General features: G+C 46.9%; 1 protein-coding gene across 1 annotated transcript in view; it reads left to right on the forward strand.

Moving 5' to 3' along the window:
• p2rx2 (purinergic receptor P2X, ligand-gated ion channel, 2) overlaps nucleotides 1-27,437 on the forward strand; it is a 130,752-nt gene that overhangs the window by 20,615 nt on the left and 82,700 nt on the right. The window contains exons 3-6 of the mRNA XM_038776363.1: nucleotides 838-909; nucleotides 1,312-1,387; nucleotides 5,068-5,161; nucleotides 23,293-23,373. Of these exons, the coding sequence (XP_038632291.1) occupies nucleotides 838-909; nucleotides 1,312-1,387; nucleotides 5,068-5,161; nucleotides 23,293-23,373 (323 nt within the window). The remainder of the gene's footprint in view (nucleotides 1-837; nucleotides 910-1,311; nucleotides 1,388-5,067; nucleotides 5,162-23,292; nucleotides 23,374-27,437) is intronic.

Below are 27,437 nucleotides of genomic sequence, written 5' to 3' on the forward strand. Positions count from 1 at the left end.
CCCCATGAGACTTCACTTTCTCCATCAGCCTACCATGGGGAACCTTATCAAATGCCTTACTGAAGTCCATGTATATGACATCGACAGTCCTTCCCTCATTAATCAACTTTGTCACTTCCTCAAAGAATTCTATTAAGTTGGTAAGGCAAGACCTTCCCTGCACAAAACCATGTTGCCTATCACTGATAAGCTTATTTTCTTCCAAATGGAAATAGATCCTATTCCTCAGTATCTTCTCCAGCAGCTTCCTTACCACTAATGTCAGGCTCACCAGTCTATAATTATCTGAATTATCCCTGCTACCCTTCTTAAAGAAGGGGTCAACATTAGCAATTCTCCAGTCCTCCGGTGATCACAGCTGTCACTCTGTATGCTCAGTCCTGGCCTGATTTTAACCCATCCATTTGAACAGAGTTAAGATCGGGCCCACCTCTGACCGCAATAACCCTTCAGTACTGCATTGTTAATGCCAGCCTGGATTGTGTGCCAGTGTGAGGCAAGCCACTACTGAGCCAGGGCTGACACCCATACTTTGAAATTTTACAGTAAAGTTTTGTATACTGATTTGTACCTTTTGTTGGTTTGGAAGCTTCATGGCAATAAAGCTCACACCTTCCCCCTGGCACCTCACCCCATTCCAGTTTTCTAAATCTTAATTTAACAGAAGGGAGTGGCTTGAGAATATTGCTTCCACTTCCCCTCGCCTGCATGGAAGTAAGCCAACTGCCTCCCACCTCTCTGGATGGATTACCTGGGCCATCTGAACTGTTCTCATGGAACTCCAATTCTTCCCAACCAACTTGAACTAATGATCATATCTCTCACCTTTCATTCTAGGGTCGAGATATTTTCAGCATTACTGTGCGAACTGTGACAACCCCATTCCAGAGACTGCACACCTGTCCTGAGGTAAGGCTGCAGGTTAACTAGCCTAACTAGCCTAACTAGTTGCAAATATCCCAGCATTAATTAGTGCGAGGGGCCATTGAGAAATAAATTATATGCTTGTCCACATTCCTTGTGTGGTTAGTTCTCAGTTTAATTGGTTTTGATGAGATGTACTATTAACCTGTCATATATTTTGTAGATGCTTTAATCTACAGCACTTTCAATTTTTATTTCAAATTTGCCACTGCTCCTTAAATCTTTTATTGTAATTGGATGTTAGAGAATCCTAATTTAGTGAAACAAAAATTATTCCCAAGAATTGTAGTTTAATTGTACTTTATTGACATTTTAACATCGAGTCCCCAATTTAAAATTGTTTTCTTTAATAAACAGCACTTACTTCTCTATTAAATTCTTCCCCAGAGTGCCAGTGTTCCTCGATCTAATTGCACATCTGACCTGAATTGCACTGCTGGAGAGACGGAATTGCTTGGAAATGGTACAGTATGAACAATCAAGTCTGAGGAAGAGTTGGGTGAGGGATACAAGGACAGAGTAATGGGAGGTGGAATGAGCGACACAACCATTATGCCAGAAACATTATGAGTGGGAAATATTCCTTTAGATTATTAACTGTACAACAAAGAGTGGGCAAATAGGCAAGAAGTCTGTCACATATTGCAAACTTCAGGACTTTACCATTGAATGCTCTGACTAATTTTGGCTGTCCATGTGGACTTGGAAACTGCCCTTCCTTAAGAATTTCTGCAAAATGCTTGTTCTCTTTTGGCATTGTTTTCCTCCCCTTCAAAACTGTGGTTATTATCTTTCTCCTCATAATAAATGCTTAAGACTCCCTCAAATGCTTACCAATTATTTTGCCATTTCCAACCTCCCTCCCTTTCCTCTCAAAATACTTTTAATGTGCTACTGAGCCTTTATAAGGCTCTGGTTAGGCCCCATTTGGAGTACTGTGTCCAGTTTTGGGCCCCACATCTCAGGAAGGACACACTGGCACTGGAGCGTGTCCAGCGGAGATTCACACGGATGATCCCTGGAATGGCGGGTCTAACATATGATGAACGGCTGAGGATCCTGGGATTGTATTCATTGGAGTTTAGAAGGTTAAGGGGAGATCTAATAGAAACTTACAAGATAATACATGGCTTAGAAAGGGTGGACGCAAAGAAACTGTTTCCGTTAGGCGAGGAGACGAGGACCCGTGGGCACAGCCTTAGAATTAGAGGGGGTAAATTCAGAACAGAAATGCGGAGACATTTCTTCAGCCAGAGAGTGGTGGGCCTGTGGAATTCATTGCCGCGGAGTGCAGTGGAGGCCGGGACGCTAAATGGCTTCAAGGCAGAGATAGATAAATTCTTGATGTCGCGAGGAATTAAGGGCTACGGGGAGAATGCTGGTAGGTGGAGTTGAAATGCCCATCAGCCATGATTGAATGGCGGAGTGGACACGATGGGCCGAATGGCCTTACTTCCACTCCTATGTCTTATGGTCTTATGGTCTTATGGTGCTGTTCCCTTCAAAATCAGTGCTCATTGTGTCCAGAAATCCATGTCTGAATCCCTGCAAACAGGTGTCCATATTTCTACAATACTGAAACAGCCCCTCTCAAGAACACAAACAGCAGAATCCGATATAACTATCACCATTGGATTCTATCCCTTCACATCCTTTCGACCTGTCTGTTGCTTTTGACATGGTTGTCCACACCATCCTCCTCCAATACCTAACCTCTATCATCCAACTAGGTTGGACTGCACTTACCTGGCTCCGTACGTATCAGTCCATTCATAGCCAGAAAGTCACCTGAAATGGCTCCTTTTCCAGCTCCTGCATAGTGACATCTCTATATCCGTGATCCTCTCCCATTTCTCAGCTACATGCTGCCCTTTGATGACATCACCTAACACGGTTTCAACATGGGGGGGGTGATGGGGAGGGGAGGGGGTGGTGGGGGGGAGAGGGGGGGAGGGGATTGATGGGGAGGGGGCGGTGGGGGTGAGAGGGGGAGGGGAGAGGGTAGTGGAGGGGGGGTGGGGGTGAGAGGGGGAGGGGAGGGTGTAGTGGAGGGGGAGGGGATGGTGGGGGGAGGGGGTGGTGGGGGGTAGGGGGTGGTGGGGGTGAGAGGGGGAGGGGAGGCGGTACTGGAGGCGGAGGGGATGGTGGAGATGGGTTGGTGGGGGGGAGGGGAAGGGGTGGTGAGGAGGAGGGGGAGGGGGTGGGGAGGGGAGCGGGTGGGGAGGAGGTGGTGAGGAGGAGGGGGGAGGGGGTGGGGGAGGAGGGGGTGGCAGGGAGGGGGGCACCCATACAGCTGGTGTCACTCTGCACGACCATGGGCCACAGTGGGTGGCCAGTGGGGTGTGCAGCAAGATGGCTGACTTGCAGGCCGCGGCAATAATGGTCTATGCCTGGGCTCCCCAGTCTCATGGGGTCACCCCAACCCCACTACCCATCCCTGGTGACCCCTGCTTCCCCCCACCTAGCCAGTGGCAGGATCGCCAGCCCATGGTCGCGCCTCTGCATGTCCGACCTCCTTACTCTCCCTCATCAGCCATTGCATGTTTCCCGATTTTTAAAACCACAAGTGAAACTTGCCGTTGGTCCACCCCAGAGGAGTTGAGCATTGTGGAGACCCCAAAGAACACTGGGTCAGGCCTGCTAATGATATGCAAATGGCGTTTACTGTACGTGCAGAGTAGAATGCATTGACGCTGGTGTAGAGGCGCCAGAGCATGGCATTCTGGTGTACGCCCGATGCACATCATGATTTCGGCACCACACAGATTCTCCGTCCAAACGAGTCTCGCAGTTCTGCCGATGGCCGACGGAGAATCCCACCCTGGGTCTTTTGCCCAGCACAAACTTTGTTCCTTGGCCACTGGCTCCAAACTTCTCCCTGGCATCTGTTTGAAATGGAACTCAATCATTTACAATTTTGATGTCATATTTAAGCCAAAGATGAGCTTCTGATCACATATTTACTCCATCCTCAAGACCATCTACTTCCACCTCTTAATATTGCCAACACCACCCCCGCTTCAACTGCTGAAACCCTCTTAACCATACATTTGTTAGCTTGTTCCAAAGCCCTGATGGCTAGTCTCCTATCATGTAAACTTGAGCAGATCCAAAACTCTGCTTTCTTCACACTAGATCCTCTTCACCTATTGTGGGAAACTTTGAGTTTTAAAATGTATACTGGATAATTAACTATGTTGCAAAATAGAAAGAAGGTTTTTCGACAAAAGATACTCATTGGCTTAGATGCCTGTATAAAAGGCAATTTGTAGGAATAGATAGTGTGTACACAATGCTTGTTTTTCTGTAACCTAAGAGTTACTAATATCAGAAGGGACACAAAATGGCTGTTAGCTAAGCTAGCAATACTAAAGATACAAAATGGCTTTTAGCTGAACTAGCCACATTCCTGAACAATCATTAGCTGGATTAAGTTACAAACTGTGTAAACTACCTTATGAGAACTAGACGTGGGTATTTCTAGGGAGTATTTTAACAGCCGCTGATAACAGCTTCACACAGTAGCTCAAGGTCTCCAGATGCAGACAGGACATATCCTTATGTTAGTCTTGAGTGACTTTTGTATGAAGTTAGGGGCTGGTCAGACAACACCCACTTTAACCATATATGTGATAACTGGGATGCTATTGACTGCATGTAATGAACTGTGACGCGGAATTAGTTGCATTATCATTTACATACAATCAATCAACAGTCAGTGACTCAAGCCAGGAATCAAACCTGGGATCTTGGCGCTGTGAAGCTATAGTGCTAACCACTATACTACCGGGCTATTGAGTTTTAGATGAAAAGACCCACTTCAGCCAATAAACTTCCTCCAATGTTACTTTAGCAAATGAGTTTGAATATACATTGGACGGAATTTACCGGCTGTTCAGGCCACCGGGATATTCCAATCCTACCAACGCCGCACCGGTTTCCCGGCAACGAGAGGTGTAGCAAATGGGAAATTCCGTTCACAACAGCGGGGGCAGAAACCTCGCTGGCGGGCAGCCTCAGCTGCCAGAATACACGCGACGGGATGGTCAGTAAATCCCACCCATTGTCTTATTAAAAAAAAGAGTAATTTAAAAATTTGGATTGTGATTGCGATTGAAGTTAACTATGACTGTCCCTGCACAGGAAGGAAAACCGGGAGATGTGTAACTCAACGTGGTTCATTAAAGACATGCGAGGTCCACGCCTGGTGTCCAGTGGAAAGTAAACAATCGGAAAGGTAACACAAAAAGCTTGATAATTTCTGCTTATTAGTCAGTGGTGTAGGTGGCAGACTGTTAAAATGAGCCAACAAAGTAACTCAATTCTATTTGACAAAGGTACAAGATGCTGTTTCATCCATTGTAATGCAATGCTAAAGGTTGTAGCTACATTGTAAACATGATGGTATAGTCACTTTATTGATTGGGTAACTGTATTAAAGTATCAAATCATTTTAATTTTTTACTGATAAATGCAAATAAACTATTTTCTGTGTAACAGTCTAAAAATTATGTATTTTATTTGATTGAGAAGCTCATACTCCATCTTGTACGGGTATAGCACGGGTATAGCTTCCCTGCATGTGTTTGAATAAAACCGGTGAACAAAGCAGCTACATCTGGAGTCCTTATAATACAATTTAATTTACATTTGTTAATAACCCTTACTTCCTCATTTGTTCCCGAATAGTTTCCAAGCACAATCTGTGTTTACTCAGCAATGGGCTAGGAGTTGATGGGTGGAGGAGGTGAAGCTGGCTATCGGGAGGATGCAGACAGGGAAGGTGACAAGGCTGGATGGGTTCCCAGTCAAAGGCTGGTGCCGTTGATAGTGGGATGGTAGGAATGTTTGAGGACACGATGGTCAGGGGAGGTCTTGCCACAAATGATGGGGCAGGCCTCGATCTTGTTGTTTTAAGAAGGACAAGGATCCTGTGGTGTGGGTCATACAGGCCCATTTTTCTGGTGATGCGGACACCAAGAGATTGGCAAAGGTACTGGCGTTAATGTTGGAAGGGTGCCTTTCGAGGGTGATTGGGGAGGATTAGATGGGGTTCGTCAAGGGCAGACACTTGTCATTGAATGTGAGGAGGCTACTGAATGTGGTGTTTCCTCCGACAGAGGGAAAGGAGATGGAGGTGGTGGTGGTGTTAGATGCACAGAAGGTGTTTGATTGGTTGGTGGAGTTATTTGATGCTGGTGTTGGAGGAATTTGGGATTGGGCCGAAGTTTGTGGCGTGGGTGCAGCTGTTGTATAAGGAGTCGCTGGTGGGCGTGTGCATGAATAATATGAATTCAGGGTATTTTCATTGGACTGAGCAATGAGTCAGGGGTGCCCTATGCCCCCCCCCCCCCCCCCCCACGTTTTCTTTGCATTGGCTATAGAGCCCTTGGCCATTCCATTGTGCTGGGGAGCTCGGGGTTGTGGAAGAGGAATGGGGGAGTGGAGCATAGTGTACCCTTGTATGCAGATGACTTGTTACATATTTCGAAGCTGAGTTCTTCGGTGAGGGACATAATGGGTTTGCTTCAGAGATTTGGGACATTCTCAGGGTATAAATTGAATTAGGGGAAAAGTGAGTACTTTATTGTCTCCTCTCTGGGGGTAGAGGGGCTGCCATTTCATTTGGCATGGAAGAAAAGGGGATTAAGGAGATGAAGGATCTGTTTCTGGGAGGGCGGTGTGCGAGCTTGGAGGAGCTGAGTGAAAGGTTTGAGTTGGCACGGGGCGAAAGTTTCAGGTATATGTAGGTGCAGGACTTTGCGAGGAATGTCTTCCTGACTTTCCCGATAGTGCCTGTCTTCTCGTTGTTGGAGGCGGTGCTGTTAGCAGGGGAGGGCAGGGGCGGGGGGGGGGGGGGGGGGGGTTTGGAGAGAGGGGTCATCTCGGCAATTTACAGGAGAATTTTGGAGGAGGATGAGGTGTCCATGGAAGGGGTAAAGGCGAATTGGGAGGAAGAGCTGGAGGAGGGATTGTGTATGAGGTGCTGGGGAATAAACACCTTGTCTTCGTGTGTGAGGCTGGGACTGATACACCTGAAGGTAGTGTACAAGGCACACCTTACAAAGTCTAGGGTGAGCTGGCTGTTCGAGGGGGTGGAGTATGTCTGTGAACAATGTGGGAAGGACCAGGCGAACCATGTATATACGTTTTGGGCCTCCTCCCTGTTACGTTCCGGTGCTTGTCCGGACGGAATTAGTGCATATGGGAACATCTAGTTTGTGACTAGTTAATGTTTATTGTTGATCAATTGTGTGAGTCCAATTAAGTGGGTCAGATAACAATAAGAAAAGTATCAAAATCTACTAACTATTAAATTACTATTATTAAATTTTCTAAGAGCTACTAGAAAGACAACAATCCACTATGACGACTATCTCCAGATTCCCTGAGGTAACAGTGTCACGTGGTTGTTCTCTACTGACACCCACTGGATGGAGGTGGTACATATTCCTATTTATATGATTGCTTATATATATCAGCACATCCCCTTCCCTTTGGAAATGAATATTTACAAACACTATTTAAATTTAATATACAATGCAGATGATATGCATAATGCTTCCATTATTTACATGTTTACAGTCCATCACAGATTCAGTCTGTCTGGCATTCTTCTGTGTCTTGTTGCCCTTCTAAGCATTGGTTGAACTTGAGTTTGTCTGGTTCTCAACTGTCTCTGAAGATGGTTCTAGTTGTGTTTTGCACATCTTCAGCTTGTTCTGTTTCTGTGAGCTGAGGTAGCGTTTGTTCAGTTGTCCTGAGATTGTTTTTAACATCATCCCGGAACAAAGGGTTGCTGAACCTTCAGCAAGGTTCTCCTGTTTCTTCGTAGAATTTGCCCTTCATTGGTGATTATGATGTATGACTGCGGACCTCATGGCTGTATTACCTTTGCACATTTCAACCATCTATTTCCATCAGGATCTTCTACCCCAACTGTGTCACTCTTTGCCAACGGTTGTAGACATTCTGTCGATCTATCATAATACCTCTTCTGCCTTCCTTTTTGAAATGTGAGCTCTTCACAAGTTTTCGATTTGTTGTTTCCCGTGATGGATATGGTACAATAGTTCTGAGTTGTCGATTCATTAACAATTGTTAAGGTGATAACCCATTAATCAATTGTGCTGCTCTATAGCGAAGTAACGCGAGGTTTGGATCTTCCTAACTGTAGGAGTGTTTACAAGGCCTGAGTATTGAGCTAGCTTGTACGTGGGGTTCCTCCCTCTTAGTTCCAGCTCAGCTGAACACACAGATCTGAAGACACACATCAACCTGGTTAAGATGGCTTTATTATTCCAAGCTTGGTCCATCTACATGGTAGAGAGATCTGGATAAATGCCAAAACCAATCTTTCTGACATTGGTACAAACACACCAATTGTAGAATTACCCAAAAATCAATAGCCCACCCCAGTTGGACTTGATCCAACCCTTGGAGTGGTCAATTTTATACTGTCCAGTAAAATTTACTTTTAGCATATTGATGACTTGTGATCAGCCCATGATTTAACCCCATCCAGCCACCTGTTGTTTACGAGAATCCTGTGTCCATTATAAAGTTGTTTTTGTCCATTTTCATCCTCCATGTCGCAGTTCATCTCGGGGCAGGATGCCAGTTGGTTTCTGCTTTACACCATAGATTGTCTAAGACAGGATATTGGGGGCACCGATAAGTATTGTTTACTGAGCTGACCGTGTTATTGCTGACCAGACTATTTCTGCTAGTTAGCTATCTTAAATCCCATCATGCATTGTGGCCACTGCTTGTCCCAAGAGTTTGAATGCTTATTACTGCTATGTCCTAAAAATACATGTTTAATGGTTAATAATGATTACAGGATATACTTTCTATGATTAGTCTCAATCCTTAATAAACTAACTTATGTAGAACTATTCTAGTCTTACCCTAGCTATTCAGTTTTAAGGGGGTCTCATCCCAAGAGACCCCCCCTTCAGATTGTCCATAGCCTTTTTGAGTAGCTGCTTCACAATATGAACACCTTTTTTAGCCGTCGCATTGGATTGCGGACAGAGTGGACCAGAGTAATATGTCAAAAGTCATAGCTCTGTACGAACTCTATCCATTCATGACTGCTAAAACATGGGGCCATTGTCGCTCATGACAATTTGAGACATTCCACGATGAGCAGAAATGTCCTTGGTATGTTGGATGACACGCCAGGCTGATGAGTTAACTACTTGTACTACTTATGGAAATCTGGAAAGTTGAAGAAATAGTCGATCACTAACAGGTATTCCTTTCCTGCCAGATCGAAGAGATCCATTCCCACTTTCTGCCAAGGAATCGTTATTATTTCGCCCATTTGCATTGGTTTGGTTTGTCGTTTGTACTGAAACTTCTGAAAAGCTGCACACTTTTCTATCATAATCTGAATGTCTTGAATGCCTGGCCAGTGTACCATTTCTCGAGCTCTTTGTTTGCATTTTTCTATGCCTAAGTGCCCCTCATGAATCTTCTGTAGAATCATGGATCTTAAAGATTGTGGTATGACAATCCTGTTTTGCCTAAGCAAAAAAAATTGGCTGCACTTAGCGCTGCTCGAATATTGTTATATTTGGAACAGGATCCTTTTGGCCAGGCCTCACTGAGATATTTAATGATCCTTTGTATCATTTCATCTTTGTTAGTTTCTTTTCTGATCAATTTTGATTTTTCATCGGACACTGGAAGAGTTTCTGTCACACGATTCACGTGTACTTGCACATCCTCGTCCATGTGTTGTTCTTCCATCATATCCGTAGTTCGAGAGAGTGCATCAGCTATTACAATATGTTTTCCTGGAGTATATGAGATTGAAGTCGTACCTCTCTAACTTCATCATCATATATTGTATTCTTGGTGACATCCCATTTAGACTTTTCTTTATTATCGCTACAAGTGGTCTGTGATCTGTTTCAACTAAGAATGTTGGTGGGCCATATACGTAGTTGTAGAATTTGTCTGATCTGTTTATCAGACCTAAGCATTCTTTCTTGATCTGAGCATATCTACGCTCAGTGTCAGTCACTGACCTCGGAGCATAGGCAAGTGGAAGCCAATTTTCATCATTGTCCTGCTGCAATAACACTGCTCTCAACCCATCTTTCAACACATTTGTCAATATTTTTGTCTTCTTGTAGGGTCAAAAAATGTCAGCACTAGAGCTGTTTGTCAATGCTTCCAGTAGCATTCGCCACTCTTGCTCATGTTTTTCAGACCATTGGAAAACTGTATTTTTTTTAATGATTTCCCGCACGCATGTCGTTTTTGCTGAAATATTAGGAATAAAAATGTTATCATACCCAGCATCCTGAGGACTCTTTTTGTCTGTTGGACGTGGCATGTTTAATATCGCCTTTCCCTTCTCCTGATCTGGTTGTATACCTCGAGCGGACAGTTTATGTCCGAGGAAAGTAATTTCTTCAACACCAAACTGGCATTTGGCTTTATTTAATCTGAAACCATACTTTTTTATGCTTCTCAGCACTTTGATAAACCTATTGTCGTGCTCTTCTCTTGTTGAACTTCAAATGACGATATCGTCTACGTATACTCTGATGCCTGGAATTCCTTCTACGACGTGTTCTATTGCCCAATGGAAAATTTCAGATGCTGAAATAGTACTGAGGAAACAGTATCACCCAAATGGAGTGTTTTTACACAGTAACTTCATTGAAGCCTACTTGTGACAATAAGTGATTATTATTATTATTATTATTAAAGGTGCACAGGTTTGTGTCTTCCTCATCCAATTTCAGTTGCCAAAAACCCCGATGATGCATCTAGTTTACTAAAGCATGGCGCTCCTGACATCTCACACAGAATCTCTTCTCTTTTCAGAATTGGATCATGTGCTTCCTTTATATTTAAATTGAGACCTTTGGGATCCATGCAGATTCTCAGGTCATTATTTTGTTTTTGCACGCAGACCATGGAGTTCACCCAATCCATTGGTTCTTCAATTCGTTTTATCACACCCAGATTTGTCAACCTGTCCATTTCACTTTTTAATCATTCCTTTAATGGAGCGGGTATGCGCCTTGATGCATGTATTAATTGGTTGCACATTCTCTTTCAATTGTATCCGTGATGTGAATGGCAAAACTCCAAATCCTTGAAATATTTCTGGAAACGCTTTAAGAATTGATGCATTTGGAACATACTTTTCCAAATGCTGGACATTGCCATTGCAAGTGCTTGTTGCTGCAATGCTTGCACAGAATGGTGCCATCTGTTACTCATTTAAAATGGCCACCGCTGCTGGGACCACATTTTGCCTTGGGTCACAACATTAATGGCGTTGGCTGTATCTCCAATCTTCGCACCAAACCTCTTTCGGTTTAGAGTGCTAATCTGATGCGTAACTAGCTCACTGGCATAGCAAATCTTAATGGCATCATCGAGCTGGAGTTTGTTTCCCCTCAACAATCTTTCACAAACTTTGTCATTGCTAATCCTGATTACAATTTGATCATGTATCATTGACGCTTGCAAAGTTGCAAAATTACATGTCTGAGCCTTTAACCTCAAATCTGTTAAAAAGCTGTTGAACGATTTGCGAGCCAGTTGTGTACGCGTGCAAAAAACATACTGCTCAAACGTTTTTTTTTGGTGTAGTATTGATTGCATATTTTCACGATCTCACCAAAGTTATTCCTATCAGCTTCATTATCGAATGTGAAGGTATTAAAGACTTCTATCGTCGGTGGACCTGCTACAGTGAGTAGCAACACTATTCTCCGTTCATTAGGCTGTGCCTTAAGACCCAGAGCTGCTACAAAATTGTGTGAATTGCTGTTTAAAAGCGCTCCAATTCGCATCTACATTACCAGTGACTCGAAGCTGGTGTGGTGTCTTCAGACCTTCCATCATTGTTGATATTCTGCCAGTGCTCTACGTGGTTAGTAGAATTTGTTTTCTTTTTTCTTTGCTCTCTTGGTCTCTGGTCTTATATCTTCAAAAACACCCTGGTACCATGTTACGTTTTAGTGCTTGGCCAGACGGAGTTAGTGCATTAGAGAACGTCTGGAGAATGTTTATTGCTGAACAATTTCGTGGGTCAGATAACAATAAGAAAACTATCAATATCTACTAACTACTATATTACCATTATCAAATTTTCTAAGAGCAACTACAAATGCGACTATCCACTACGACGTCCATCTCCAGACTCCCTGAGGTAAGTGTCACATGGTTGTTCTCTACTGCCACACGCTGGTAGGAGGTCGTACATATTACTATTTACAAGATTGCTTCTTCATATCATCACACTCCCGAAGCTGGAAAGAATTTGGAGCTAAAGAGAAAATGTTGGAAACCCTCAGCAAGTCTGGCAGCATTTGTAGGCAGAGAAAGGAGCTAACGTTTTGAGTCCAAATGACCCTTTGTCAAAGCTTTTGGAGGATGGTTTTCAACACCATTTTGGGGGTTCTGCATGTGGAGATGGAGCCCAGTCCCCTCGAAGCCTCATTCGGGCTGTCGGATCAGCTGGAGATGCAGACGGGTGTGGGAGCAGATGTTTTAGCCATTACCTTGCTGGTTGCTCACAGGCGGGTCTTGTTGGAGTGGAGGTCAGCTTCTCCACCCTGTGCCTCGGACCTGGAGAAAGTAATATTTTCTCGAGAGGGGGCACGGGGGGTGGGGGCGCGAGTGATGGGCTCTACAATAGTTGGAATTTGTTCATTTTGTATTTTGGAGAGAAGGTTACCGTTGACTGCTGAGGGAAGGGCCGGGGAGGGGGGCGGGGGGGGGGGGGGGGGGGGGGGGGGGGGGGGGGGGGGATTTTGTGTTTGCTGCAAATTGTGAAAATGTTCAAAATTTGGAACAAAAATATTTTTTTTTTAATGTTTTTTATTACAAACATGCATCAAAACAGATTACAGCGAATAAACACCTGGGAAACATACTTCCCTACAATCAACTATACAGTCTGTACAGATTTTTCCCCTTTTTCCCCTGCTCTCACCCCTCTGCGACGAACAGCTCCCCAAATGATCTGGAGACAGTCTTTAGATTGCAGAGATCCATATACAGTGGCTTGCTTTGCCTGCTGCCATCCAGCTCTCAAAACAAAACTAAAACACACTGTAGCTGCCTGCTGAAAATCGAAAGTGAAAGACAGACAGCCCAGCTCCACCCACACTCTGACATCACTGCAGCTATTCAATAAACACCCATTTCTTAAAAGTACATCTATTAGATCTATTTAATAAACACCCAGTTCTTAAAGGTTCTCTCACATGACACCCCTCCCAACTCCGCTTCCCATTTCTCCTTGATCTTCACCACCCTCTCGCCTCCCTGTCCCCCCAGCCACTTGTATATATCCCCAATTATTCCCTCCCCTTCCGCACCCGAAAGCAGCAGTTGCTCCAGCAGGGTGTGCCCCGGGTACCCCGGCAACCTAGGGAACCTCCTCCAGACGTTTTGCACAAAGATCCTAACCTGCAGATACCTGGACTCATTCAACCTCGGCAGCTCTACCCTCTCCCTTAGCTCCTCCAGACTGGCGAACCCTTCTTGCAAATACAAATCCCTCACCTTGACCAGCCCTATTTCCCTCCACCATCTGTGTACACTATCCACACACACTCCTCCCCTGGCTCAACCCCATGATTCTCGCACAGCGGCATTAGCACTGACATCCCTTCCACCCTAAAATGCCACCTCAACTGATTCCGATTCCGTATCTTCACCGTAGACTGCACCACCGGGCTCCCTGAATACCTACTCGGAGCCATTGGCAATGCTGCCATCACCATAGCCTTCAAACTAGACCCCTTACATGATTTCTCCTCCATCCTAACCCAGTCTACCTCTTCTCCTTCCCACCACCGCCACACCTTGTCCACATTCGCTGACCATTAATAATGAAGCAAGTAATGCAATGCCAACCTCCCTGCTGCCTCTGCCTCTGTAGCATGGTCCTCCCCACCCTCAGCACCTTCCCCGCCAATATAAAGTCCGAAATAATCGTGTCCACTTTCCGAAAAAATTAAGATCAGGAGAGCCTGAAAGATAAACAAGAACCTCGGCAGAATATTCATTTTCACCACTTGGACCCTCCCCGCCAATGTTAAGTGCAGTGTATCCCACCTCTTAAGATCCTCCCTGGCCTCCTTTACCAGCTTCGTTAAGTTCCACTTATGGAGTCCTGTCCATTCTCTCGCTACCTGAATCCCCAAATATATAATCCTATCCCTTGCTACCGTAAATGGTATCCCCCCGAAATTAGCCCGCTGTGCCAGCTCATTCACCAGGAAACCTCGCTTTTCCCTACATTCAGTTTGTATCCCGAGAACCCTCTAAACCTCTCCATCAGGCCTATAATCCTTTCCATACTCTCCAGCAGATCCGAAACATACAAGAGGTCATCGGCATAGAGCGACGCCCTATGCTCCCTTGTCTCCTCACAATCCCTCGCCACACCGCCGACCTCCTGAGAACTATCTCCAATGGTTCTATGGCCAGCGCAATAAGCAACTGCGACAGCGAGCACCCCTGCCTCGTACCCCTGTGTAAATCAAAACTTTGTGAGCTCATATCATTCGTCCTTACCTTCTCCTTTGGTGCCACATACAGAAACCGCACCCATGCCACAAATCTCGGCCCAAACCCAAACCTTCCCAAAACCTCGAACAAGTACCGCCACTAGACCTGTTCAAATACCTTCTCTGCATCCATGGACACCACCACCTCCAGTACCAGAGCCACTGACGGATTCATCACCACATTCAACAGTTGTCTTGCATTACTCTCAAGCTGCTGCCATTCACGAAGCCTGTTTGATCTTCTGCAACCACCCCCGGGACACAGTCCTCCATCCTCCCCACCAACAACTTAACCAATACTTTCACATCCGTGTTCAATAGTGATATGGGTCTATACGACTCACATTCCACCGGATCCTTCCCTTTTTTGGGTATTAGTGTGATTACTGCCTGCGTCATCGTCTCTGGCAACTCCCCCTTCTCCAGTGCCTCATTAAATGCCCCCAACACATGTGATGCCAGGTCTGCTGCACATTTCTGACAAAATTCCGCTGGGTACCCAGCTGGTCCTGGGGCCCTCCCTGATTCAAAGGGATGATTTAGCACAGTGGGCTACACAGCTGGCTTGTAATGCAGAACAAGACCAGCAGCGCGGGTTCAATTCCCGTACCGGCCTCCCTGAACAGGTGCCAGAATGTGGTGACTAGGTCTTTTCACAGTAACTTCATTGACGCCTACTTGTGACAATAAGTTATTATTATTATTATTACTATCCAGCTCCTCCAACGCCTGCCACTTTGCTTCCTCCAGCTGGGGAAACTCCAGCTCGTCCAGAAACCGCCCATGTCCCCCTGCTCTTCCCCCGGTCCGCTTCGTAAAATCCCTGGGAGTACTCCCAAAACGCCTCATTTATCCTCCCTGGCTCCGACACCACATCCCCAGCCCCAGTCCGTATCCTCAGTATTTCCCTGGATGCGACCTGCCTATGCAGCTGGCGTGCCAGCATGCAGCTTGCCTTCTCCCCAAACTCACATTGCACCCCACTTGCCCTATGCAGTTGCCCAACCACCCTCCCCATTGACAGTCTGTCAAATTGCCGCTGCAACTTTTTCCTCCTCGCCAATCCCTCCACGGTGGGCACCCTCAAATATTCCCTGTCCATCTCCACTATCTCACTCGCTAGACGGTCATGTCCCTCCCTCCTTTCCCTATCCGCACGAACCTTAATAATTTCCCCCGGACCACTGCCTTCAGTGCTTCACAAAATGGCTGCCGACACCTCCTCATTCTGATTCAGCTCCACATACTCCTTAATCACTGCCCGCACTTTATAACAAAAACCTCCATCTGCCAACAACCCCGATTCAAACCTCCACTCCGGCCTCTGCTCTCGACCCGGATGGGGCTGTTTAGCACACTGGGCTAAATCGCTGGCTTTTAAAGCAGACCAAGACAGGCCAGCAGCACGGTTCAATTCCCGTATCAGCCTCCCCGAACAGACGCCGGAATGTGGCGACTAGGGGCTTTTCACAGTAACTTCATTTGAAACCAACTTGTGACAATAAGCGATTTTCATTTCATTTCTAAAGCGAATCTCCAGCCAGTGGGGCGCGTGTTCCAAGATAACTATCCCCGTATACTCTGCCCCTCCATTCCAACCAAAGTCTCCCGAATTGCTACAAAGTAATGAATCCTCGAATGCACCTTATGGATGTGTGTAAATAAGAAATACTCCCTTCCCCTTAGGTTCTGAAAACTCCATGGATCCACCAAACCCATCCTCTCCATAAATCCCTCCAGCTCCCTCGCCATTCCTACCCTACCCATTGACCTGGGACAAAATACTTTAAGAATATATATTTTTTTAAATAATTTTTATTCAAATTTTTCAACAACAAATTTTCTCCCAACAATAAAATAAACAAGGCATAGAAAAAAACAGAAAGAAAAGCCCCTACCCCCAATACAAAGCAATAAATTAATAACATAAAAGAAAGTGGCAAACATATAGCCACAATAACAAACCCCTTAACAGACCCATAACCCCCCCCCCTCCACCAGCAACCCCCCCCCCCCCCTCCACCAGCCCCCCCCCTCCACCAGCCCAGCCCCCCCACCCCCCCCCAACCCTCTAACTCTCCGCCAGGAAATCAAGAAAAGGCTGCCACCGCCGGAAGAACCCTTGCACCGACCCCTCAGGGCAACCTTGACCCTCTCCAGTTTGATGAACCCGGCCATATCGCTGATCCAAGATTCCAGGCTCGGAGGCTTCGCGTCCCTCCACTGTAAAAGAATCCTACGCCGGGCTACTAGAGACGCAAAGGCCAGGGTACCGGCCTCTCTCGCCTCCTGCACTCCCGGCTCCGATGCTACCCCAAAGATAGCAAGCCCCCAGCCCGGTTCCACCCTGGAACCGACCACCTTGGGCAAGGTCCCCGCCACCCCCTTCCAGAACCCATCCAACGCCGGACACGCCCAGAACATGTGGGTGTGATTCTCAGAGCCTCCCGAACACCTCCCACACCTGTCCTCTCCCCCAACGAACCGGCTCAGCCTGGCCCCAGTCATGTGCTCCCTATGCAGCACCTTCAGCTGAATTAAATTAAATGAAAATGAAAATCACTTATTGTCACGAGTAGGCTTCAATGAAGTTACTGTGAAAAGCCCCTAGTCGCCACATTCCGGCACCTGTCCGGGGAGGCTGATACGGGAATCGAACCGTGCTGCTGGCCTGCTTGGTCTGCTTTAAAAGCCAGCGATTTAGCCGTGCGCAAGAAGAGGACGAATTCACCCTCCCCAGGGCATCCGCCCACGTCCCCTCGCCAATCTCCTCCCCTAGCTCCTCCTCCCACTTCTCTTTCAGCTCCTCCACCGAGGCCTCCTCCCCCTCCTGCATCACCTGATAAATTGCCGAGATCCGACCCTCACCGACCCACGTCCCCGAGAGCATCCTGTCCTGGACCCCCCCTTGGCGGCAATAGTGGAAACTCCGCCACCTGCCGCTTAACAAACGCCCTAATCTGCATATACCTGAAAGTATTCCCAGGGGGGAGAACCCACTTCCCCTCCAACTCCTCTAAGGTCGCAAACTTCCCGTCGAGGAAAAGGTCCCCCATCCGCCTGATGCCTGCCCTATGCCAAACCCACTATCTATTCTCCCTGGTGCAAACCGGTGGTTTCCCCGTATCGGGTTCCAAACTGAGGCCTTCACCTCCCCCCTATGCCGCCTCTACTGCCCCCAAATTTTGAGGGAAGCTACCATTACTGGACTTGTAGAGTACCTTGCCAGGGGGAGTGGGAGCGGGGCCGTCACCAATGCCTCCAAACTTGTGCCCACACAGGATGCCACCTCCAACCTCTGCCATGCGGCACCCTCCCCCTCCATCACCTACCTACGAATCATTGCCACATTCGCAGCCCAGTAGTACCCACACAGGTTGGGCAACGCCAAACCACCTACCTTCCTGCCTCGCTCCAGGAATACCCTCCTCACTCTCGGGGTCTTCCGCGCCCACACAAACCCCAGAATACTCTTATTAACGCTCCTAAAAAAAGCCTTCGGAATCAAGATGGGGAGACACTGGAAGAGAAACAAAAACCTCGGGAGCACCATCATCTTAACTGACTGGGCCCTGCCCGCCAAAGAGAGCGGCAGCGCATCCCATCTCCTGAACTCCTCCTCCATCTGTTCCAACAGCCTCGAAAAGTTTAGCCTATGCAGGGCCCCCCAGCTCCTAGCTATCTGGACATCAAGATATCTAAAGCTCCTCTCCGCCCTCTTCAACGGGAGCTTCCCTATCTCCCTCTCCTGGTCCCCCAAGTGCAGCACAAACAGCTCACTCTTCCCAACGTTGAGCTTATAGCCCGAAAAGTCCCCAAACTCCCCAAGTATCCTCAACACCTCTGGCATCCCCCCCCCCCCCCCCCACCGGATCCGCGATGTTCAACAGTAAATCATCCGCGTACAGCAACAACCCCCCCCCGCACAATCCCCCTCCAGTTCTTCGAATCCCTCAGCGCCATGGCCAGGGGTTCAATCGCTAACGCGAAGAGCAGGGGAGACAAGGGGAGACCCCTGCCTCGTCCCCTGGGACAGCCGAAAGTCCTCCGACCTCCTCCCATTCGTCACCACGCTCACTACCGGGGCACTATACAGCAGCCTCACCCAGCTAATGAATCCCTCACCAAACCCAAATCTCCTCAACACTTCCCACAGGTAGCTCCACTCCACCCTGTCAAAGGCTTTCTCCGCATCCATCGATGCTACTTTTTCCACCGCCCCATTCGCCGACGCCATCATCATAACATTAAGAAGCTGATGTACATTGACATTCAGCTGCCTCCCCTTCACAAACCCCGTTTGGTCCTCATGGATAACCAGTGGGACCACATCTTCCACCCTCCTGGACAGTATCTTAGCCAACAACTTTGCGTCCACATTGAGGAGCGAGATAGGCCTGTAAGACCCACACTGGAGGGGGTCCTTATCCAGCTTCAGAATCAGTGAGATTATTGCTCTAGACATCGTCGGGGGCAAAGCCCCCCCCCCCCCCCCCCCCCCCCCCCCCCCCCCCCCTCCCTCGCCTCATTCAGTGTACTCACTAACAATGGGCCCAGCAGGTCTGAGAACTCCACCGGGAACCCGTCAGGTCCCGGTGCTTTTCCTGTCTGCATGCCCCCCAGCGCCTCCATCAGCTCCTCCAACTCGATTGGGGCCCCCAGACCCTCCACCCGCTCCTCCTCCACCCTTGGGAACTCCAGCTTATCCAGAAAGTGGTCCATCCCACCCACCTCCCTAGGGGCACCGCCCGGTACAGCCCCTCATAAAAGGATCTGAACACCCCATTAATGTCCCTACCGCTCCGCACCAGGTTCCCTCCTGCATCTGTGACTCCCCCTATCTCTCTCGCTGCCTCCCACTTCCGGAGCTGGTGGGCCAGCATCCGGCTTGCCTTCTCCCCGTACTCATATACCACCCCCTGCGCCCTCCTCCACTGTGCCTCCGCCTTCCGGGTGGTCAGTATATCGAACTCCGCTTGGAGACTGCGACGCTTCCTCAAAACCCCTCTTCCGGGACATCCGCATACCTCCTGTCCACCCTTACCGTTTCCTCCACCAACCTCTCCCTCTCAACCCTCTCCCCCCTCTCCCTCTCAACCCTCTCCCCCCTCTCCCTGTGCGCCTGAATAGATATCAGCTCCCCCCTAGCCACTGCCTTCAGTGCTTCCCAGACCACCCCAACTTGCACCTCCCCATTGGCATTAGCTTCCAAATACCCCTCTATGTCCCTACGGACCCGCCCACATACTTCCTCCTCTGACAGAGGCCCCACATCTAACCTCCACAGCGGGCGCTGATCCTTCCCCTCCCCCAGCTCCAGGTCCACCGAATGCGGAGCGTGGTCAGATATGACTATCGCCGAATACTCCGCCCCCACCACTCTCGGGATTAGCACCCCGCTGAGGACATAAAAATCAATCCGGGAATAAACCTTGTGGACATGGGAGAAAAAGGAAAACTCCCTACCTCCTGGCCTCAAAAACCTCCAAGGGTCTACCCCTAAATCTGATCCATGAACCCCCTCATGCCCGTCTTAGACCTCGAACGATCCAGAGCTGGGTCCAACACAGTATTAAAATCCCCTCCCAAGATCAAACCCGTCTCCAGGTCCGGGATCCGGCTCAACATTTGCCGCATGAAACCTGCATCGTCCCAGTTGGGGGCGTACACATTAACCAGAACCACCCTCTCCCCTTGAAGCCTACCACTTACCATTACGTATCTGCCACAGCTATCCGCCACCACACTCGACGCCACGAACGACAAGCTCGTGCCAACTAAAATCGCCATCCCTCGATTCTTCGCATCTAGCCCCGAGTGAAACACCTGTCCAACCCAGCCTCTTCTCAGCCTCACCTGATCCGCCACCTTAAGGTGCGTCTCCTGGAGAATAGCCACGTCCGCTCCCATCCCCTTCAAATGCGGCAAGACCCGGGCCAGCTTCACCGATTCAGCCCCCTCACGTTCCATGTGCCCAGCCGAATCTGGGGGGGTCTTCCCCTTCCTCTGCGCAGGTCAGCCATAGCTCTCCCTCGGTCACCATGTGCCCGCAGAACCCCCCAGGCCCGTTGCCCACGGTGGCAGGCCCCCCTCCCAACCCCCCCATCACGAGCAGTTCCCCTTCGGCCCCTCCAGCAGCAACCCGGTACCCCCCCATTCCCCCCCAGCTGCGTAATCCCTTCCATCGTACTTCCGTAAGTCAGCCGACTCCTGCTGACCCCGTCTGCTCCCACCACCCCAACAACCCCCCCCCCCCCCCCCCCCCGCTGTAACGCAACTACCACTCCCCCCGCCCAGTGCCAGTCCCGCCCACTGCGCCTCCAACGCGGGAAGAAAGCCCGCGCTTCCATCTCAGACCCTGCCCCCCCGACCCAACACGTGGGAAAAAGAAGGGCACGTGACCTAGCGGGGCCACGAACAGCTCCCCAGCCCTCCACCAGTGAAAAACTAGAAAGCACCCGAATAAATAAATAACAGCCCCAATAGGCAAAAAAGCAAAATAGCAAAAAGGCATCAACAAACACAACCAAAAAACGAAAGGATACCCAGGAGGGCAAGGCCTCCGGACTATGTACATCAGTTCCCAGCCCCCCCAGTCCTCAGTTCGAGTCCAACTTCTCTGCCTGGACGAAGGCTCAGGCATCCTCCAGGGAATCGAAGTAAAGCTGGCGATCTTTGTAAGTGACCCAGAGGCGAGCCGGCTGTAACAGGCCAAACTTCACCCCCTTGTGAAGCACTGCCTTCGTCCGATTAACACCAGCCCTTCTCTTCGCCACCTCCGCGCTCCAGTCCTGATAAATCTGGATCTCTACATTCTCCCACCTGCTGCTCCTCTCCTTCGCCCATCTCAGCACACACTCACGGTCAACGAAGCGGTGAAAACGGACCAGCACCGCCCTAGGCGGCTCGTTCGGCTTGGGCTTCCTCAACAGCACTCAATGGGCCCCCTCGAGCTCCAAGGACCCCTGGAACGACCCCGCGCCCATTAACGAGTTCAGCACCACGGCCACGTAGGCCCCAAGTCCAAACCTTCCAGCCCCTCTGGGAGGCCCAGGATCCGCAGGTTCTTCCGACGGGAATGGTTCTCCATCCTCGCTAACAATTTCTTGTGGAGCGCCTCGTGCGACTCCACCTTCACTGCCAGGCCTAGGAGTTTGTCCTCGCTCTCCGAGGCCTTTTGCCGTAGCTCTCAGATCTCTGCACCCTGAGCCGTGTGAATCGCCATGAGCTTGTCCAGGGAGGCCATAAACGGTTCCAGGATCTCAGCCTTCAGCTCTCTGAAGCAGCGCTGAAGCAGCTCCTGCGCCCACTGCTGCCACGCTGCTGGTTCCCTGCCCGCCGCCATCTTGTTTCTCCTGCCTCGCACCTTTCTCTGCTCCAAAGCCGATTTTTTAACCGCTCCGCTCCTGGTCCAGTCCATCCACCGGCAGATAAGCACAGCCCACACCGGGAAAAGTCCAACCAGCACCGCTGCGGGCCCTTAAAAGAGCCCAAAAAAACAAAAATAGTGGGAGCTACCGAACGTGCGGCTTAGCTCTGCATCACCGCAACCGAAAGTCACTTTAAGAATATATTAAAATACTCAGGTATGGGCTGTTGTCACTAAATATCAGACAGGTAGAATTGAATGGCTTTAATATCTATGCCCCAGATGGAACTAAGTTCTGCTCTCACTGTCAATTGAACAGAGATTATAAAATAAGCTTTGTGCAAAGCATGGAAGTCCTAGAAAAAGAGCAGAATAATACAAGCTTAAATTGGAAATAAAGAAACTTTTCCCCACAGAATAATACACAGATTCCTAGCTATGTGATACATTGTCCTTGAGCAGTAGTAGTATTGTAGCTTTGCACATGGCCAAATCAGGCTTACTCATTACTCATTACAAATTGAATTCAAAATTGAATACAAAGTCCCATTACTCATACAAATTGAACTCCCAGCAGGGAATCTCTCAGATCCAGGTAGCTCATTCATTTAAGGGCGGGACATCTAGCAGTGCAGCCACAAAAATAGAATCCCAAGATTTCTGGAGGCAGCAGAAATATTGGGACCTATGGAGAGAGGAATAATTCTATGAAAGAGCTTCGTAGGTGGAAACAAGAAGTTACAAAGTTACATGGACAAACTAATTGAATAGTTGGTGGCCTCCTGACTTAGGAATGATGCACGGTGGCGCAGTGGTTAGCACTGCAGTCTCACGGCACCGAGGCCCCAGGGTCGATCCCGGCTCTGGGTCACTGTCCGTGTGGAGTTTGCACATTCTCCCTGTGTTTGCATGGGTTTCGCCCCCACAACCCAAAAAAAGATGTGCCTGGTAGGTGGATTGGCCATGTTAAATTGCCCCTTAATTGGAAATAATGAATTGGGTGTTCTAAATTTATTAAAAAATGGAATGAAGGAAAACATTTTTAAAATGTTTTCATTGGAGAGAGAATATGAAGCGCAGAGGTGAAATGGGATGTAGGTTTCCACGTACAAATTACTAAAAGCTAGTGCACGTAAACAACAACAAAAAGTAGATGAATAGAATGCTGCTCTTTAACTCAAAGGTATTGGAACAAAAAGTGGAGAAGTGATTCTCAGGTTCAACACCAAACCCAAAATTGTATTTGAAAGGGGTTATTGCGTCGATTCACGAAAATGATAGCAGTTTCAAGGGTTAAATTAGTTGTTAATTAATGTTTGTTTGTTTTCTCTCAAGTCTTTTTTGCAATAAGAAGATACCTGAACTACTTACTACAGGAGCATATTAATATGTAGTTGGTTCTATTTATTCAGTATTCTAAAAATTTTCTCTCTACTTTTTCAGGGACACTATATTGACGAGGGCCCAGAATTTCACCATATTCATCAAAAACAGTATTCACTTCCCCAGGTTTGAGTTCACAAAGTAAGGTGGGAGTTATTATTTTGAAGCGTAGTATGTTCTGTGTGGTTAGTGATCAAACAAGTTACACTGATCATTTCCTTTGTTCAGAGAGCCCCGACTTTCCTGTTGTTCACCAAGAGCTGGCAGAAAGGAGTTGGCAGAATGTGGGGCTCAGAACCATGTACGTTGCCAGGGGGACTTCACAGAGGCATCACTTAAAATGTTATAGCTGTATCAGTCATCACTGTGGAATGTCACCAGGAATTTCCTTCAGGATTCTCCTGGTTAACAGCATTCTTCTGCCAAAAAATGGGTGGAGAGCCCACTGATGAGTCTATCCAGGGTTTTCGCTGATCTTCCATTGAAATTACAGTAAACAATCGGGAGAATCCCTCAGGAGATTCCTGGTATATGTTCTTATTTAGAGACATCACTGAGCATTACATACAAATGTAGGGATACTACTAAATGTTATATATACATCTGTGTCAGGGCATCAGTAAGGTTTTAACCATTCCACAGGCAGCTGCCACCCTCTGGTATTACATGCAACTGATATTACATGCAACTGGTCATCCATAACGTTTTGGCCTGGATTGGGATGGGCAATTATTTTGGTTAGAGGGCCACTTAACAAGTTTTGGTGAGGTGTTGCGGGCCACGTGTATAAAATTAATTATGTAACCAATGTTATGGGCCAAGGTTTAGAGAACCCTAAAGTGTATCATGGAGTTCACCTGACCCACAACTTTCAATAGATTGTGGTCTGGAGAGGACACGGCCCACTCTACAGGTGTGGTACAGCAGAAATGGAAAAGTATTTTTTAAAGCAAAACAATGTTTATTCTATTGACTCAAATTAACCTTTTTAAAACATACAGTGAACATCTTAGCAACCATTAATTCAAATCCACCCCCCAAAGACTACAACACTAAGTAATCCTTTGAGCTTTCCTTTTAACATCCATAAGACTTAAAAACATAACCTTGAACAGGAGCACATCAGGTTACAGTCACTACTGAGAGCAGTTATTAGTGTTAAATCACCAAAGGATCAATTTACAGTTTTTAGATTACAGAGAGAGAGAGACTAATACATTTCTGGCTGTGACTGCAACTATCCAGCTCTGAAAACAAAATAAAACACACCCGACAGCAAACAGCCTAAAACAAAAGTAAAAAGCAGACAGCTCCACCCACACTCTGACATCACTGATAAACACTCATTTCTTAAAAGGTACATTTCTTAAACACACATTTCTTAAAGGTACTCTCACATAACACCAAGAACTACCATTAAAATCTGTACAGCATTTAATGTATGAAGAACTCTTCTTGGATTAGTAAACTAGTTGGCTTGCATTAGCAATCACACACCCTCCCGTCTAAACTGTAATATTATACAATGGTCATCTGATGAAAGTGTTGCATTTTAAAAAAAAATTTCATGGGATGTGGGGAAGTATTTGTTGCTCCTAATTCTAAATTCCACTACGAGAGAAATATTGTTCCAGTATCTACTCAATCAATCCCCTTCTGAAACTTAAATAGTTCAATAAGATTACACCTCATTCTTCCAAACTCCAATGAGTATCAATCCAACCTGTTCCTCTCTTAACGCAACCCGTAATCTCAGGAATCAGCCTAGTGACCCTTCTCTGAACTGTTTCTAATATAAGAACATTTTTGTTACGGGAAAGAGACCCAAACTGTACATTGTACTCCAGGTTTGGTTTCACAAATGACCTGTACAGCTGTAGCAAGACTTGCCTACATTTATACCCCGTTCCCCCTTAATAAAGTAATAAAGCCCAATATTCCATTTATTTTCCTAACTACCTGCTGTACTTGCATGCTAAATGTTTATGACTTAGGTACAGTGATACCAAATTCTTATGTCCTGCAGAATTCTGCAATCTCTCTGCATTTAAATAGTACTCTGATTTGAACCTTCAGTCCCATTAATTTTCCTGTGATTGTGATTGTTTTAAGCTCGGTTTGGTCTCTTGATTTTCTCCTATTCTTGGGATGCTTTCTGTGTCCTCTATTATGAACAGATACAAAATACTTGTTCAAACGTCCACCATTTCAATGTTTCCCATTATTAATTTGCCAGTTATTTACCCTTTAAGGGACCTACACTCACTTTCGCTACTCACTGTTGTAATATGCCTTTAAAGGGTAGCAGCATGACATCACCAGAAGGCAAGTGAGTCATGTAATCTGTTCTTAGTTTCACTTTTGATTTTGAGCAGAGCCGTTGCTGTTTTCAAGTTTTCTATCAACGTATATCTGTTTTAATGTGCTCAATAACGTATTTATTTTAGAACAGTACAGCACAGAACAGGCCCTTCGGCCCTCGATGTTGTGCCGAGCAATGATCACCCTACTCAAACCCATGTATCCACCCTATACCCGTAACCCAACAACTCCCCCCTTAACCTTACTATTAGGACACTACGGGCAATTTAGCATGGCCAATCCACCTAACCCGCACATCTTTGGACTGTGGGAGGAAACCGGAGCACCCGGAGGAAACCCACGCACACACGGGGAGGACGTGCAGACTCCAGACAGACAGTGACCCAGCCGGGAATCGAACCTAGGACCCTGAAGCTGTGAAGCATTTATGCTAACCACCATGCTACCGTGCTGCCCTAAATTCTTTATGACCTTTATATCATTATAAAAACATGACATTTGAAAAAAAAAATTTGTAGAAGCTTTCAATGTCTGAGTTTATATTTCTTGCCAGTTTTCTCAAGACTCCAATTTTTCCTTTGTTTTGATTTTTGTTTTTAAGTTATCCATTGCTGGTTTCCAAAATGTTCCCAATCTTTTTGGCTACCACAAGTCTTTGCAGCATTGTACATTTTTACTTTCAATCTGATACCATCCTCAATATCCTTATTTAGTCATGGGTGGTGTATCCTTCTCATCGTGTCTTTCTTTCTCAATAGAATATATTTTTGTTGATAGTTATGAAATAGTCCCTTAAATGTCTGCCGCTACTTCTCTACTGTCTTATCTTTTCATCCTTTGTTAAGTTTGAGATACTGGTTTCAGATTCACTAAGTTTATCAGTGAAATTTTATTTTGTTATGATCACTCCTACCGAGACAACCCTTTATTATGAGATCACTCATTGCCCTGTCTCATTGCACATTACCTGATCTAAAATAACCTGTTCCCTGATTAGTTCCAAAATATATTGTTGGAAGAAACTATTCCGAATGAACGTATCCTCTTGGCACGTTCTGCCAATTTGATTCATATAATCTAAATAAATATTAAAATCTCCCACGATTATTTTAGTAACTTACAAGCCCCCATTACAAGAACATAAGAACGAGGAGCAGGACTAAGCCATCTGGGCCCTCGAGTTTACTCCGCCATTCAATAAGATCATGGCTGATCTTTTTGTGGACTCAGCTCCACTACCCGCCTGCTCACCATAACCCTTAATTCCTTTACTGTTCAAAAATCTATCCAACTTTACCTTAAAAACATTCAACGAGGTAGCCTCAACTGCTTCACTGGGCAGCGGATTCCACCCTATTTATCCTTTCCGCTAGAATTTTCATAGAATTTACAGTGCAGAAGGAGGCCATTCGGCCCATCGAGTCTGCACCGGCTCTTGGTAAGAGCACCCTACCCAAGATCAACACCTCCACCCTATCCCCATAACCCAGTAACCCCACCCAACACTAAGGGCAATTTTGGACACTAAGGGCAATTTATCATGGCCAATCCACCTAACCTGCACATCTTTGGACTGTGGGAGGAAACCGGAGCACCCGGAGGAAACCCACACACACACGGGGAGGATGTGCAGACTTCGCACAGACAGTGACCCAAGCCGGGAATCAAACCTGGGACCCTGGTATCAACTCATCCATCTTATCATAGACTCTGTATGCATTCAGATAAAGAGCTTTAAATACCGTATTTTTATTCTATCCTTATTCGGGATGGAATTAACCGTAAATGTGGGTCGATTAGCATGGATTTCTAATGGGTAAATCATGTTTAACTAACTTGCTGGAGTTTTTGGGGGTAACAGAAAGGATCGATGAAGGTAATGC

Source organism: Scyliorhinus canicula, chromosome 1 (genome assembly GCF_902713615.1).
Source record: "Scyliorhinus canicula chromosome 1, sScyCan1.1, whole genome shotgun sequence".
NCBI classification, from domain to species: domain Eukaryota; kingdom Metazoa; phylum Chordata; class Chondrichthyes; order Carcharhiniformes; family Scyliorhinidae; genus Scyliorhinus; species Scyliorhinus canicula.